This window comes from Stenella coeruleoalba (assembly GCF_951394435.1).
Source record: "Stenella coeruleoalba genome assembly, chromosome: X".
Classification (NCBI taxonomy): Eukaryota; Metazoa; Chordata; class Mammalia; order Artiodactyla; family Delphinidae; genus Stenella; species Stenella coeruleoalba.
The window spans coordinates 48,294,443-48,309,788 of record NC_137152.1 but is presented as its reverse complement, the minus strand read 5'-3'; the positions used below and the strand labels follow the sequence as shown (position 1 = coordinate 48,309,788).

Here is a 15,346-nt window from a genome sequence, read left to right as displayed (position 1 = left end):
TTTTGGGCCATCTGTATGACTTCTTTGGAGCAATGTCTATTTTGATATTATGCCCATTTTTTTTATTGTGTTGTTTTGTTTTTGTGACATAGAGCTGCATGAGCTGTTTGTATATTTTGGAGATTAACCCCTTGTCGGTCACGTTGTTTGCAAATATTTTCTCCCAACCTGTGCATTGTCTTTTTGTTTTGTTTATGGTTTCCTTTGCTTTGCAAAAGTTTTTAAGTTTAATTAGGTCCTATTTGTTATTTTTGTTTCTTTTTCATTACTCTAGGAGGTGGATCAAAAAAGAGATTGCTGTGATTTCCTAATAGGAGGGACTGGTTCCTGCCCAGTGGTGGGTGGAGCTGGGTCTTGTCCCTCTGGTTGCAGGACCATGCTCCGGAAAACTTTAAGAGGCTTGTCTGCTGATGGGTGGGGATGTGTTCCCGTCCTGTTGGTTGTTTGGTCTGAGGTATCTCAGCACTGGAGCCTACAGGCTGTTGGGTAGGACTAACGTCAGCCTCCAGGAGGGCTCATGCCAGTGAGTACTCCCCAGAACTGCTGCTGCCAGTGTCTTTGTCTCCACAGTGAGCCACAGCTGCCCCCTGCCTCTGCAGGAGATGCTCCCATACTAGCAGGTAGGTCTGGCCCAGTCTTTATGGGGTCATTGCTTTTTTCCCCTCTGTCCTGGTGCACACGAGACCATGTGTGCACCCTCCAAGAGTGGAGTTTATGTTTCCCCCAGTCCTGTGGAATTCCTGAGATCAAACCCTGCTGGCCTTCAAAGCCAGATCATCTGGGGGCTCCTCCTCCCAGTGCTTGACCACCAGGCTGGGAAGCCTGATGTGAGGCTCAGAAATTTCACTCCTGTGGGAGAACTTCTGTGGTTTCATTGTTTTCCAGTTTGTGAGTCACCCACCTGGTGGGAATGGGATTTGATTTTATCACAGTTGTGCCCATCATACCATCTCATTGTGGTTTCTTCTTTGTCTTTGGATATAGGGTATCATTTCGGTCAGTTCTAGCATTTTTTTGTCAATGTTTGTTTAGCAGTTAGTTGTGATTTTGGTGTTCTCATAAAAAAGTGTGAGCTTACATCCTTATACTCCACCAACTTGAGCTAATCTCATGTCAGAGCATGTTCTGCTTGTTTTGCTCTAAGACTTTTATAATGTCTGGCCTTACATTTAGGTCTTTGATCCATTTTGAGTTTATTTTTGTGTATGGTGTTAGAGAATGTTCTAATTTCATTTTTTACATGTAGCTGTCCAGTTTTCCCAGCACCACTTATTGAAGAGACTGTCTTTTCTCCATTGTATATTCTTGCCTCATTTGTCATAGATTAATTGACCATAGGAGCATGAGTTTATTTCTGGGCTTTCTATCTGTTCCATTGATCTATATTTCTGTTTCTGTGCCAGTACCATACTGTCTTGATTACTGTAGCTTTGAAGTATAGTCTGAAGTCAGGGAGCCTGATTCCTCCAGCTCCCTTTTTCTTTCTCAAGATTGATTTTGTAACTTGGGGTCTTTTGTGTTTCCATGCAAATTTAAAATGTTTTATTCTAGTTCTGTGAAAAATGCCATTGGTAATTTGGTAGGGATTGCATTGAATCTATAGATTGCCTTGGGTAGTATAGTCATTTTCAAAATTTTGATTCTTCCAGTCCAAGAACATGGTATATGTGTTCATCTGTCTGCATCATCTTCAATTTCTTTCATCAGTGTCTTATAGTTTTCAAAGTATAGGCCTTTTCCCTCCTTAAGAAGGTTTATTGTAGGTATTTTATTATTTTTGATGTAATGGTAAATGGGATTGTTTCCTTAATTTCTCTTTCTGACCTTTCATTGTTAGTGTAAAGGAATGCAAGAGATTTCTGTGTATTAATTTTGTATCCTGCAGCTTTACCAAATTCTTGTTTGCCTTTACTGGTGAGCCTTCCCGTTTGTAATTTTATTGTTTCTAGTTGTGGCCTTTTCATTTCCTCCTACAGAAGTTCCTTTAGCATTTGTTGTAAAGCTTTTTTGGTGGTGCTGAATTCTCTTAACTTTTGTTTGTCTGTAAAGTTTTTGATTTCTCTGTCAAGTCTGAATAAGAGCATTGCTGGGCAGAGTATTCTTTGTTGTAGGTTCTTCCCTTTTATCACTTTAAATATATCATGCCACTGGATTCTGGCCTGCATAGTTTCTGCTGAAAAATCAGCTGATAACCTTATTTTGATTCCCTTGTATGTTATTTGTTGCTTTTCCCTTGTTACTTTTAATGTTTTCTCTTTGTCTTTAATTTTTGTCAGTTTGATTAATATGTATCTTGCTGTGTTCCTCCTTGGGTTTATCTTGTATGGGACTCTGCACTTCCTGGACTTGAATGAGCATTTCCTTTCTCATGTTAGGGAAGTTTTCAGCTATTATATCTTCAAATATTTTCTCAGACCCTTTCTCTCTCTCTTCTCCTTCTGGGACCCCCATAATGCAAATATTGGTGCATTTACTGTTTTCCCAAAGGTCTCTGAGACTGTCCTCATTTCTTTTCATTCTTTGTTCTATGGCAGTGATTTCCACCACTCTGTCTTCCAGCTCACTTATTCATTCTTCTGCCTCATTTATTCTGCTATAGATTTCCTTCTAGTGTATTTTTCATTTCAATTATTGTATTGTTCATCTGTTAGTTGTTCTTTGAATCTTCTAGCTCTTTGTTAAACATTTCTTATATCTTCTTTGTCTGTACCTCCATTCTTTTTCTGAGATCTTTATCATCATTACTCTGAATTATATTTTTAGGGAGATTGCCTATCTCCATTTCACTTAGCTGTTCTGGATTTTTATCTGGTGCCTTCTTCTGGATCATATTTCTCTGCCATCTCATTTTGTCTAATTTTCTGTGTTTGTGGTCTCCTTTCTGCAGCCTGCAGTATCGTAGCTCCTTTTGCTTCTGGTGTCTGCCCCCTGGTGGTTAAGGTTGGTCCTGGGGCTTGTGCCTGCCCACTGTTGGGTGAAGTTGTGTCTTGTCCCTATGGGGGCAGGGCCATGTCAAGGGGTGGGTTTAGAGATGGCTGTGAGCTCAGTACGACTTTAGGAAGCCTGTCTTCAGCAGAGATCTTTCTGCTAGGAACTTTACTCTTAAATTATGAGCATGTCCAGTCTTTTTAATGTCATCAAAGTTACCTTACTTTTGAGATCTGCCTACCTACCAGGCTAATATTTTCTTGACATGAGGAAAACATAAATAATCTATTTCTCCAGCTAAGCTAACCCACTTTTTTTCTTTTTGTTTATTCAAGGTTCTGGTGTGGGATGTATAACTACTTTGACAAAGAGCTGCAGCCCAAGCAGAGTATGCTAGAGAGCCTCTTGGAAATTAAGAAGCAGAGATCAATGCTGGAAGCAGATGTGCACAAACTAGAAAAGGTGAAAGTTAAATCTCAAAATGAGAACCTCTTGCCCCTTCTGAGTAGGCCCAATCCACTGAGAGTTGAGTTGGTACTTGTGAGAAGCTGCCTGGCTGGCTTGTTATACTCTCTGCATTCCAAGCATCCTGTGTCTATAAAGCTCTAACGCACAACTCTTTTTTTACGTTCCATATTAAGTGGCAAATATAACACTCAGTTAAACAAGTGGATTGGTTCCCTTTTTGGATCTGGATGGAATTATTAGGAGGAACAAGAGGGAATGACAGGGAAGTAATACAAGTATTTGTTATCCATCAATAAGTATAACTTCTTGGGTGTACTAATGAGAACAATGAAATTGTTATATTTCCAATTAGGAAAACCTTATAAAAAATCTGATTTCCTTCCCATGTAGATTATAAACTGCTCGTTGTACCAGCAAAACTAAAGTCACACTCTTGTTTTTAATTAGAGGTTAAACAAGTCAACAGGGATTTCCTTTCAATAAATGGAAAATGCTGAGCTGCTTCTGGAATCCAGAGGTTCCTAGGGGTGTGTTTGAAGTAGAGGGGAGGGATATTTTTTAGAAAAGAATTCTTGGAAAGGGTGTGCTGTTTAGGTACTGGGTGTGAAACTCCTTTTGACCAGATAAGGCATAGCTTTTCTGCTCACTGTAAGTAAACAAATATCCTTTTATTGTGAAAATAAACGTATTGTGATTACATCAGATCCTAAACTTTTGAATGTCCTCTTGGCAGGTAACAGTCAGTTAATTACTTGGTTCCATTAAAAAAAAAAAAGAAGAAGGGGAAGAGGAAGGAAAAAACTGAAGCATAACTTAAAATCATAGGAAACAAAGGAAACAAGCAGCCCCAGGAAGGTCAAGCCCTAGGCAGAACTGAGAAGTAGGAAACCTTTTTCCTAATGTCTCCTGCCTCCTTTTTTACCTATTAGCAACCTTCTCCACAAGGTCTCCCGAGCAGGTGTCCTATTCTAAACCCAGCCCTTTCACTTATTCCTGCCTAATTCCTAAGAGAATCAGATTCATTCTAGATAGAATCAGATCACTTTCTGATTCTAAAGTTCAAAAGTAAGTAAGGCTTCCTTTTAAAGTAATAACTATTGGGCTTCCCTGGTGGCGCAGTGGTTGAGAGTCCGCCTGCTGATGCAGGGGACACGGGTTTGTGCCCTGGTCCGGGAAGATCCCACATGCCGCGGAGCAGCTGGGCCCGTGAGCCATGGCCACTGAGCCTGTGCGTCTGGAGCCTGTGCTCCGCAACGGGAGAGGCCACAACAGTGAGAGGCCCGCGTACCGCAAAAAAATAATAAAATAATAACTATTATTAACATTCCTTTTTTAATACAGAAAAGATAAACAAAGGCAGCCCAACAGATAACCCTGTTGACATTTAAAAAAAAAAAGGCAGTACAAGTATAAAGTTAGAATATGCAGAATAGAAAAATGTACAAAATGGAATGTTGAAAAAACTCTCCCAGCCACCTACCCATTCAGTTTCTCTCTCCAAGGGTTATCACTGTGTGTGTGTGTGTGTGTGTGTGTGTGTGTGTGTGTGTGTGTGTGATTTTGTGATTTCCAGAAAAATAAGAGTGGTATGCTTATACCCTAAGGCAGGAGCTCTTAACTGGAGTCCATGAACCCATAGATGTCCACAGATGCCCTTCAGGGGATCTGTGAAACCCCTGAAATTATACCTAAAAACTGTGTGCCATCTCATCCACTCATATGTGAATTCATGCAGTTTTCTGAGAAGGTCCATCATTTTCTTCAGATTTTCAAAGGTGTCTATGACCCACAAAAAGTTAAGAATCACTGTTGTAAAGCATCAGTGAGTCATTGTTTTATCCCTGAAGGTGAAAATATCCATTGGAGATAGCATGAAGTAGTAGACAGATCATAGACTTTGGCATTAAGGAGAGGCAGGATCAGATCCCAGCTCTACCACTTCCTAAATGTGTGAATTTGGGGTGACTTAAATTCTCTGAGCCTCAGTTTCCTCATCTGTAAAATACAGCTAATTCCTAACTAATAAGATTCTTAAGTATGAAAGGAAACACTATATGTAAAGTGCCTGGCACATGGAGGTATTCAATAAATGTTAGTGATCCTTTCCCTTGCCCTCCCTGCTCCCAGTAATAAAATTGCATTTATCAGAAAAGGGAACTTTTATATATACAAGACCCTTGAGGGTCTTTAGTAGTAGGGCTTTTAAAGCACTATGTCAAGTGATGAATAAAAGATGTTTGAGGATGAGGAGGGGGCAAAAGGTCATTTGCTACCATATAAGTGACAGCAGGCAGGATCCGTATAGGTCAATGTGATATTTGCCTAGTTTTACTCCGGTTTCTAATTCTTTTCAACCATTCCTTGTTCCCATGACAGAAAGTGAAAGACCATGATGAGCCACAAGAAGAATTCTGTACCTGCTCTCAATTAGGGCATTTATCATCTCAACACCTGGGAACTCCTTTAACCAATCCTCTCAGCTTTATGGGTATTGATGGAGACCTGAATACCTTGATGGAGAGTGGCACTCTTTCTAGGGAAGGAGGCCTTCGAGTTCAGATGGATCAAGTAAAAATCCAGTGTGCAGACCTCCACCCTGACTATTATGGGACCATGGGCAGCCTTAGGGCCATAAACATTTCTGGGGATGTCGGCTTCTCTGGAGACACAGGCATCTCTGGGGTCTCAGGCATCTCTGGCAACACGGGAACCTCTGAGGCTATGGGCTTCTATGAAGACATCAGCGTCTCTGGGGCCATGAGCTTCTCTGGGACCACAGGCATCTCTGAAGACACAGGACTCTCTAAGGCCATCACCAAGGAGGCAGGTTTCTCTAAGCAACAGTGAGCTATTCATCTGCTTCCATATTAGGTGCAACTGCAACACCCACAATGATTCTTGTCTCAAAAAAGGCTGTGCTGCTTTTCTGATTGGATTAAATGGGCAGGGCCAGGGCACCCCTCCTCCCAGTTAAGAGTCTGGAAGGGGATTTAGGGCCTTTACTAGTTAAGCAACCAGTATATGCATGTCAAGCAGGCCAGAATATAGACAAGAGAAAGAATATGTTATTATTCTAGAATGGGATTTAGCTTTAAAAATATTGCTTTTCGGGCTTCCCTGGTGGCGCAGTGGTTGAGAGTCCGCCTGCCGATGCAGGGGACACGGGTTCGTGCCCCGGTCCGGGAGGATCCCACATGCCGCGGAGCGGCTGGGCCCGTGAGCCATGGCCGCTGAGCCTGCGCGTCCGGAGCCTGTGCTCCGCAACGGGAGAGGCCACAGCAGTGAGAGGCCCGCGTACCGCAAAAAAAAAAAAAAAAAAAAAAAGATCCATGTGTGCTTGGTGGTTTAGAACATATAAGAAAATAGTTTTCTTAAGTTACAACACTTGTTTTCCCCAACTCACACCCTGGTTAGGTCTCAGCCAAATCCCTTTTTCATAGATAGCCCATTGATAAACTTAAATCCACTACATTCTAAAATGATCAATTCCAAAATAGTGAGGTCTGAATTAATAATATTGATCAATAGCATTCTCAACATCAGTTCAGGAGACAACTGAAAATCTCAGTGCTTTAAACCCTGGCTTGCACATGGCATATGTGCTCATCTAAGTTTTCCTAAAACAGGACTGTTCTTAGGTCGTTTTTTTTTTTTTTTTTTTTTTTTTTTTTTTGGCCATACCGCGTGGCATGTGGGATCTTAGTTCCCTGACCAGGTTTCAAACCCGTTCCCCCTGTAGTGGAAGCATGGAATCTTAACCACTGGACTGCCAAGGAAGTCCCTCTTCTTAGGTCTTTTTATGAAGTCCAGTGGTTTTACTTCCCTAGACATCACATCAAGTTTGTGGATTTTTAGACATAATTGGCACTACTTTTAAAATCTGGTAGTCTTAACACCTTGTGCTAATGTAGACTTTTGAAAAAAGTCTATTCTTAAAGCATGCCCAAATACTCCAGGGAGAAGGGGATGTGTTGTTTAAACACCAAACTTTCCCCCATTTGGGGTTGATGAACGCTGTACACTTTCCTATTGGATATCCAGTCATAGTTTATCCACTTCCACATGCTGGGGTAAGGTGAGTCTTGGGTAGTTTGGGTCGTTCAGTACATATTGTCAGCATTTTCAGAACTCCCATTGCCAATAGCATCCATGTCTTCACCTAAGATGTCTATTCTGTATACCATATGTCTGGTTTAAGCTAAAAAATTAGATGTCTTAGTGAAAAAGCCACCTCTGTTACTACCATATCCATTTGTAAATACAGACATCTCTGAAGGATCACCTCATTTGTTACTTTTCTCTATAAGAAAGAGGGATCTTTTAATCGAAGTGTTAGAAGTAGCAGAGAAGACCAAGGATAGTTCCTTGATTTCTTACCCCTAGCTAAACTATGGACATAAAAAAAATATTCCTATTTAGAGGAAGAACTCTAAGTCATTTTGGTTATCTTTCTTTATATGTAAATAGGGGCCATTTTTCTACTTATCTCTCCTTGATAGCTGCCTTGTTCCTATAATTTTAAAACATCAATGTGATTTCCTATTGTATCTTCTCATCCCCTCTTTCCACTGTTTGGTCTTTGGCTTGTATAACATAAATCATCAGATGTTGCCAGTTGTCATTTTACTTCTTACTTCTGGAAAAAAATTGGGATTTGTACAAGTCATTTTGATCTGAAAGCTCCATCTAAACCCTGGCTTTGTGAAGGAAGTTATCAAAGAGGATGACAATACCAATCATCTGCTACAAATGAGTTTATTCTGGATCTTGCTTTATACCCAGGGCTTTCTCCCATATCTCAATCTGAATTTTATAGTCTATTAACTAGTATGATATTTCTGATAGTGTGTTAAGGTCTTTTCAGAGAAATAAAAAAGGCAAATGACCTTTGCAAATCCTATAAAAAGTTAGCTTAAGGGTCTCAGATTTATTTCTACAGACCTGTACAAGGGTGGCACATAGTACCAAACCTTATTTCTTAGATCCAAAACAAAATTAATCATTAGTGACAAGTTCTTTTCAATATAGTTCTAGAATGAGAAGTGGTGAAGAGCAACACTGCTATTCCAGTCAATTTGTTTGGTCTTTTATTATTTTTATTCCCCAGCATGTCCTATATTACCTGTATATGACATACATGGAACTAAGGAAAACCTTGTAAAAATCCCCTATTTACTCTCAACACATAACACCTCCCTGTTTTACAGTTGGATTTGTAAATCTGAAGGAGGAAAAAAGTTCAGTAGAATCCAAATATTTATGCACTGGCAAAAACCCAGTAGCTATCTGTAGTCAGGAGCCTAGCAATAGAGGGGAGGCTCCTGAAGGAAAGTTACTGGGTGTACTAGAAAATATCATCTATTAATGGCTTTCATTTCATACCCTCATATAGCACCTATGCTGTGAAAGAAATGTGACGCCCTCCGCCACTGCCCTACCCTTCCAGTTCCCTGAGCAGAAAATTCCATTCTCATGTGACTGCCTGACTTAAATAGGAAGGCATTTAACCACCTGCCACTGTCTCATCCATGAGCCTGACATCTGCCTGTTTCCTACACAGCTTACATGGGCCTGGGGTCACTCCTTATCTTTTCCAAGCATGAGGCAGGCTCTGTGCCTGGGAGTGTGGCCATGCTCAGATTCTACATGAACACCTTTCTTAAAAATTCATTAAGTATTAGTTTATAGAATAACAGATTCCTCATGGTAATAACTAAAACAATCCTAAATAACAAACCTAAGTAACAGCTTTTTAAAGAAGAAATTCAAGGATGGGGTTTGCTGTATGAAAGAAAGCATGAAACTCTATTTGGCACTAACTGGGCAAGAACGTAAAGCTTATGGTACATATATTAGGCACAGGTATCATTTGGAAAGTCACCCTAGAAACTGCTAAATTACTACCAAGTCAGTTGTCATGCCTGTCAACATGCATGGACATATTTTGTCTAAGAAACACTTCACATTTCACTGAATGCAAGATCTTTCCTTGAACACTTCCAACCAGAAGGCATCCAAGTCTTTTTATGAGTTACTTTCAAACCAGATTTGTAAATATTTAAGCTTGGCCTGAATTTAGCAGACAGAGAAGTTTAATAACTATGTCCGATCTTTGTTACATAGTGAATTTTATTAAACACATAACACCTTTTCTTGATGCTATTAAGCTTTGATGTACCACTGGGAAATCTTTCTGAGAGCATTTTATAAAGTGGCATTTTATAAAAACAGTTGTGTAGGGAAAAGTAAATTTCCTGTAAGAAAAAAAATACTTGTCTCAAAAGGGGTATACTATACTTCAGATTGGTTTCTTCCTAGGAAGATTATTCTCACTTTCTCTCTCAGTTTCCAAAGTATATGATTTAATGATATCTGTTGTACCAAATCTCTCCCCCACCCTCAGGCCTCACCCTCCCAGAATTCTATGTATGATACAGGCAGATGTGATTGTAACCAAATCTGGTTACTTTCTTCTAAGTGCCAAATCTAGACCTGAGTTTTTATATAGACATTTATAAACAAAAAGTAGACATGGATTAAGCCTTAAATTTTTTTCCTATTCGGTTATTTTTTAAACATAATGTGAAGAAATGGCTTAGCTATTAGATGACGCCAAACAAAAAAAGGACAAGGGAAAAGATTTGGGGTTGTAAAGGACTCTTAGTTTGTTTCCCTTTTAGAGGCAGTTCCATTTTCGAAGCATTTGATGGCAGTAACAGAAGCTTTTCCAATGCAAAAAAAAAAAAGTGATTTTCAAGCCATACAGAACATGTCTTCTCTGATTCCCCGGCTGTGAGACTTGACAGTCTGTGCCTTCCCCTTAAATAGGAAGTATTGGTTTCATCACCAGTCACAGCAGCCCATGTCTCCTTTAGATGTCAGTGCAAGTAAAAGTGTGTTACATGCTCTGTGATTTGTGACTTGTCTTCACAAAAGGCAAGTGCGCTTTGAAAGCTAATTTAGGCCCATGTGTCTTGCTGGGGCTAAACAAAAACATATTCAGAAGTTGGCCTGTGTGAAACCAACAGCTTCTGTGTCAAGCCTGGTGCCCTCTTCCCTGGCATTTTCTAAAGCTTTGAGGGTGACCTAAAAGCCTCTTTCTCTTCCAAAGCTTTGTTGCTTTTCAACCACTTTCATGGCTTTGTACTCTGACTCTTTAGAGAGCTCTACACTAGCCCTTGTAGAATCCCAGTTGTGGAGAAGCTGGGGGGAATGGAGGAGGAAAGAGAAGGTAATATAGAAATACACCTGGCCAATTAAGCTGAAGGAGTATATGCTAGTCCAAGATGACAAGCATACCAATTAATTAAGATTGAATGTGCTCCAATAAGGTCCAAAAAAGGTCCTCTTTTCCAGGTAGTATTATGGCTGACATATTTTCTTTTAAGGCTGTCTTTTACACTGGTAGAAATTCTTTCCTTTAGAATGCTCTGAGTTGTGTACTTTCTATGTCAACAATTTTCTCTTCTAGGTTATGTGGTCCTGGGTTTTCTTTTAAAGTGTCAAGGATGGTAGGTGGTATTCTCTCCTATTAATATATGTCTCTAAGGCTGTTGAGTCCTGAGTTCCTTCTTTGCCTCTTTGTAGGTGAAACATCATTGGACCCCCTTCCACCAGTCACATGAGACTATGTACACCAAAGTCACTAGGTGATCACTGTCAAAAGACTCATGTCTCTGATCCTACCTCACATGCAGTTGGCCACACCAGTTCATATAAAGTATTTCCATGCCACTACCTCACATTTGCAGACAGGGTTATTTCTGTATTTTGTGAATGCCAATAGAAATGCAGAGCATGTATACTAGTTTTGAAACATAACATGTCCTGTATTCTAGTTAACAGTGCCTCAGGCTTAGGAACAGGTAATAAATTCAGTCTTTTTGGAATGTAACTCATAGTAAGAGTATTTGTGTATGTGTATGTGTTTACTGCAACTTCAGTAGCATCTGGTTGGACAGGTCATTTGGGCATTCAGATGAAGAGAATTTATTCAAGAATAAAAAACTGTTTTAGTGCTAGACCTCTAACTTTGATATTGTCCAGCTAAGTGCCATGGGGACTTTAGGACTTGTTAAGCCAGAGATATAAACCAAAGTGATGGTGAAGTAATTGTCCTTTTTGCTGGGGTGTATTGATCAGGCAGCTTTAAAAGCAGTATTCAAATATATGACCATTGTTACCTGTAGTGTGATACTGTTAGCCATATACCTGCATGAATGTCATGCAACTGATGTATAAATCAGAACCCAGGCTGTGTAGGTTCTTTGAGAACCTGACTTTTCATTAGCCCCAGGTTTACAGAATGATTGTCACAGCAGATCAAGTCTGAACTTTCCAAGGTACAACAGTGTATATGATTGACTTTAAACTTCCTGTTGTGTGTTATCTTGAACCTGTCATACCAGTGGGGTATGGGTGTGTGACCCCGTTAGAATGTTCACTGTCATTTGTTTAGTCCAGTGCTAAATGGCTCACTGGCTCCCTTCTGCACATGTGTTCCGATTTGAAGATGTTGGTTGATACAGTTTTTTGGTCTAGAATTTAAAACCTTCAATCATTTATGTGTGTGAGTTTACTGTGTAATAGCTACAAATTAAAGGAAAGGTGGCGTACCTTAAAAAAAAGGTACCCTAACCTAGCCTTAATGGATGAACCTCTTTATAAAGACAGAATCTGCAGGTAGGTTAAATGTTGATGTTAAAATAAGACAAAACAGGTATCAGAGAGAATGCCTGGTTCTGACAGCACTGTGGAGTGCAGAGTCTATCTAGCATTGATGAGATGGGAGGAAAAGACTGACACCCACTTAACTCACAAAAGCATACTGACTGAACACGTTTGTTAATTCACATTGGGGGATAGATCTATCCAGGGATCTGGCTCTTCACCCCCTCCAGGGTCCCTTCTCTTTTCTCCACCTCCCATCCAACAAGAATATTCACACATGGAGCCTCATGAACTCAGGGGTTATTTCCTCCAGGCCACAAAAGAGGCCAGTGATCTCTCCTTGCCCCAAAGCAGAGCCTCCTTCTCTGGAAATTACATGCTCAGGGCCTCCAGCAGGTAGAACACAACGAGATCTGGGTTCTAGTCCTGGCTTTGCCATTTATTAGCTGTATGGCCTTGGGCAAGTTACTTCCCCTCTGTGAGCCTCAGAGGCCTCATCTGGAAAATGGGGGTTATAATCATACCTTCCACACAGAGTGGTTATGCAGATTAACTGAGCTAACATGTGAAGTACTACCTGGTTAAGTGCCTGGCAAATTTTAAAAAAATCAATCAAAATACATTAGTCAGGCTCCTTCTAATTTCAGCCCTGTTGCTACTAATTAAACTAACCAGTTCTTAGTCTTAGGCTTCCTTTTTCTTCAATCCATTCAACACCCTTCTTATTCTTGACACATTGTCTTTAGACAATCAAGTTACAATACAATAAGGTTACAATACAATTTCTGTCAGTCCACTTAGCCTACTATAACAAAATACCAAACACTGGGTGGCTTATAAAAAACAAACATTTATTTCTCATGGTCTGGAGGCTGGGAAGCCCAAGACCTGGCAGATTTGGTGTCTGATGAAAGCCTGCTTTCTAGACATCTATCTTTCACTGTATCCTCACATGGTGGAAAGCAGAGAAGCATGCTCTCTCATGACTCTTAAAATGTCACTGATCCCATTCATGAGGGTTCAATTTTCATCATCTCATCTAATCCAAATCACCTCCAAAGGTTCCATCTCCTATTATCATATTGGGGGAGGGAGAATTTCAACATATGAATTTTGGTGGGCACAAACATTCAGTTCATAACAAGTGGATTAGGCTATGGCTCTTTTATAATTAACTGAGAAACATTTGTTCATTATAGAATGTTTTTAAAATATAGAGAACCAAAAAAAGACTTCATAATTCCTCTATGCAGAGGTAAATCTACATGCATGCATATAGAATAAAAATCAGATCATACTATACACTCCTATATGTTTCTTGCTTATATATTTTGAACACCTTTCTATCTCTATATATAAATTGATCTCACTTTTAATGATCACATTGTATCTCACTATATGAGCTATTCAACCAACTCCCTATTGTTTGGTCAGGCTACAGCTTTCTACATCAAATTTCAATCTTACCTCTGTGGATTACACCCCATTTCCCTCTATTGGAATTTATCAACCTCCTTTCTGATATGATACCCTCTCCCCTGAGGTGACCTGTTCAGATGGGTAATTTCATCTACCTGGGAAGATTTTTTACCAACAGATTCTCTAAGGGTAATTTGATTTCCAAATTCTCAGGGTACTTTATATGGAACATAAGCTTGAACTTGGAATTTATCCACTCTATAGTTCCATGGTAACCTACTGTGTTAGTTGCAGCCGAGGACATGGCAAGCTGGGTCCCCTTAAATCAACTATTTCCACAGCCTCCTGTCACCCAGTAAAGGTCTGGTTTCACAAGGGGAAAAGTATCAATGGAAGGCTCTGAATGAGAAATCACTTCTGGATGAGTCTCAGTCTCCCAACTTACTATGTTTTCTTATTAGCAAAATAAGAATAATCTCAATCTTGCTGGTCTCACACTGTGATTGTGGAAATCAAGGGAAGTTGTGGCTGCAAAAGCACTTTATAAGTTTGGAGGTGCTTTTCATATATAAATTGGTAAATCCCGTCAAACTGAACCTAGAAGTTTCAGGTTTCCCATCAAACATAGAAGCTATCACACAGAAGCAAGGAACCAAATAATTGAGAACTGACAATGTCAATTCTTTAAGTGGAAAATGTCACTTGGGTATATGTGAGTCACAGCACATTTGAAAGTCTCCCTCATTTCTCTAGGCTTCTCTTGGGTATTTCCTGACCTCCAACTTAACAACAGAAGGCAGCCCAGGGAGGATCATTTCTCCCCCAGATTGAACAGGATTCCCTCTAACAGGAGGTGAGCCTGGCAGCATCAGCAAAGAGGATTGATCAAGACCATATTCCCCACTAATAATAATAAACTAAATGAAGGACTCTCATCTCTGCCCTTTCTCACCCAGAGACACTGCAGTAGCCAGGAGGCAACAAAAAGAGATGACCTGCCACAACAAGTGCTCATCCCAGGAAGCTCTCTCCATTTCCACAGGCAGGGAGGACCCTGTAAAAGTAAATGACCAGCCAGGGAAGCCTCTTTGTTCTTGCAGACCTGAGATTTCCATCCCCCAGTGAGAGACACTGGGCAACAGGCCTGGTGAAAGCCCTTCCACCCTCTGAGGTAGCACAAGCAGAAACCAGTGGGAGCCCTGGTGACACCAGATAAATCAGGCAGAAAAATAGCACCACAAACGTTCTAAAACCTAAACTTCCATTGGAACCACAGCTGACAGAAGTAGGCCAGAATCCACATGCTAAAATTAAGGTGACTGCCTACTAAAAAAGATTTAAATAGGACCCAGAGTCTCCTAACATACAAAACTAAAATGTTCAGGATACAATAGAAAGTCATTTTCCAGCCAGGAAAATCACAATTTGAATAAGAAAAGACAAACAGCTGACATCAACACTGAGATGAATCATATTATCTGAAAAGGATTTTATAACTCATCATAAAATACTAATAAAAAGGCAAGTAAATTATTTGAAAACAAATGAAAAATAAAAAGTCACAGCAAAGAAATAGAAGTTATTTTTTTAAAAAAAACCAAACAGAAATTATACAACAGAAAAATACAATAAATTTGTTTAACATCTTTATTGGAGTATAATTGCTTTACAATGTTGTGTTAGTTTCTGCTGTATAACAAAGTGAATCAGCTATATGTATACATAAATCCCCATATCCCTCCCTCTTGAGCATCCCTCCACCTTCTCTATCCCACCCCTCTAGGTGGTCACAAAGCACAGAGCTGATCTCCCTGTACTATGCAACTGCTTCCCACTATCTATTTTACATTTGGTAGTGTAC

At 40.0% G+C, this 15,346-nt stretch overlaps 1 protein-coding gene across 1 annotated transcript in view; it reads left to right on the top strand.

Annotated features, from left to right (window-relative positions):
* The window catches only part of MTMR8 (myotubularin related protein 8), a gene marked incomplete at its 5' end in the record, with an annotated part of 170,346 nt that extends 164,000 nt beyond the window's left edge, over window positions 1-6,346 (top strand). The window contains 2 exons of the mRNA XM_079910963.1: window positions 3,264-3,390; window positions 5,773-6,346. Of these exons, the coding sequence (XP_079767089.1) occupies window positions 3,264-3,390; window positions 5,773-6,243 (598 nt within the window). The remainder of the gene's footprint in view (window positions 1-3,263; window positions 3,391-5,772) is intronic.
* Between the last annotated feature and the right edge of the window lie 9,000 nt (window positions 6,347-15,346).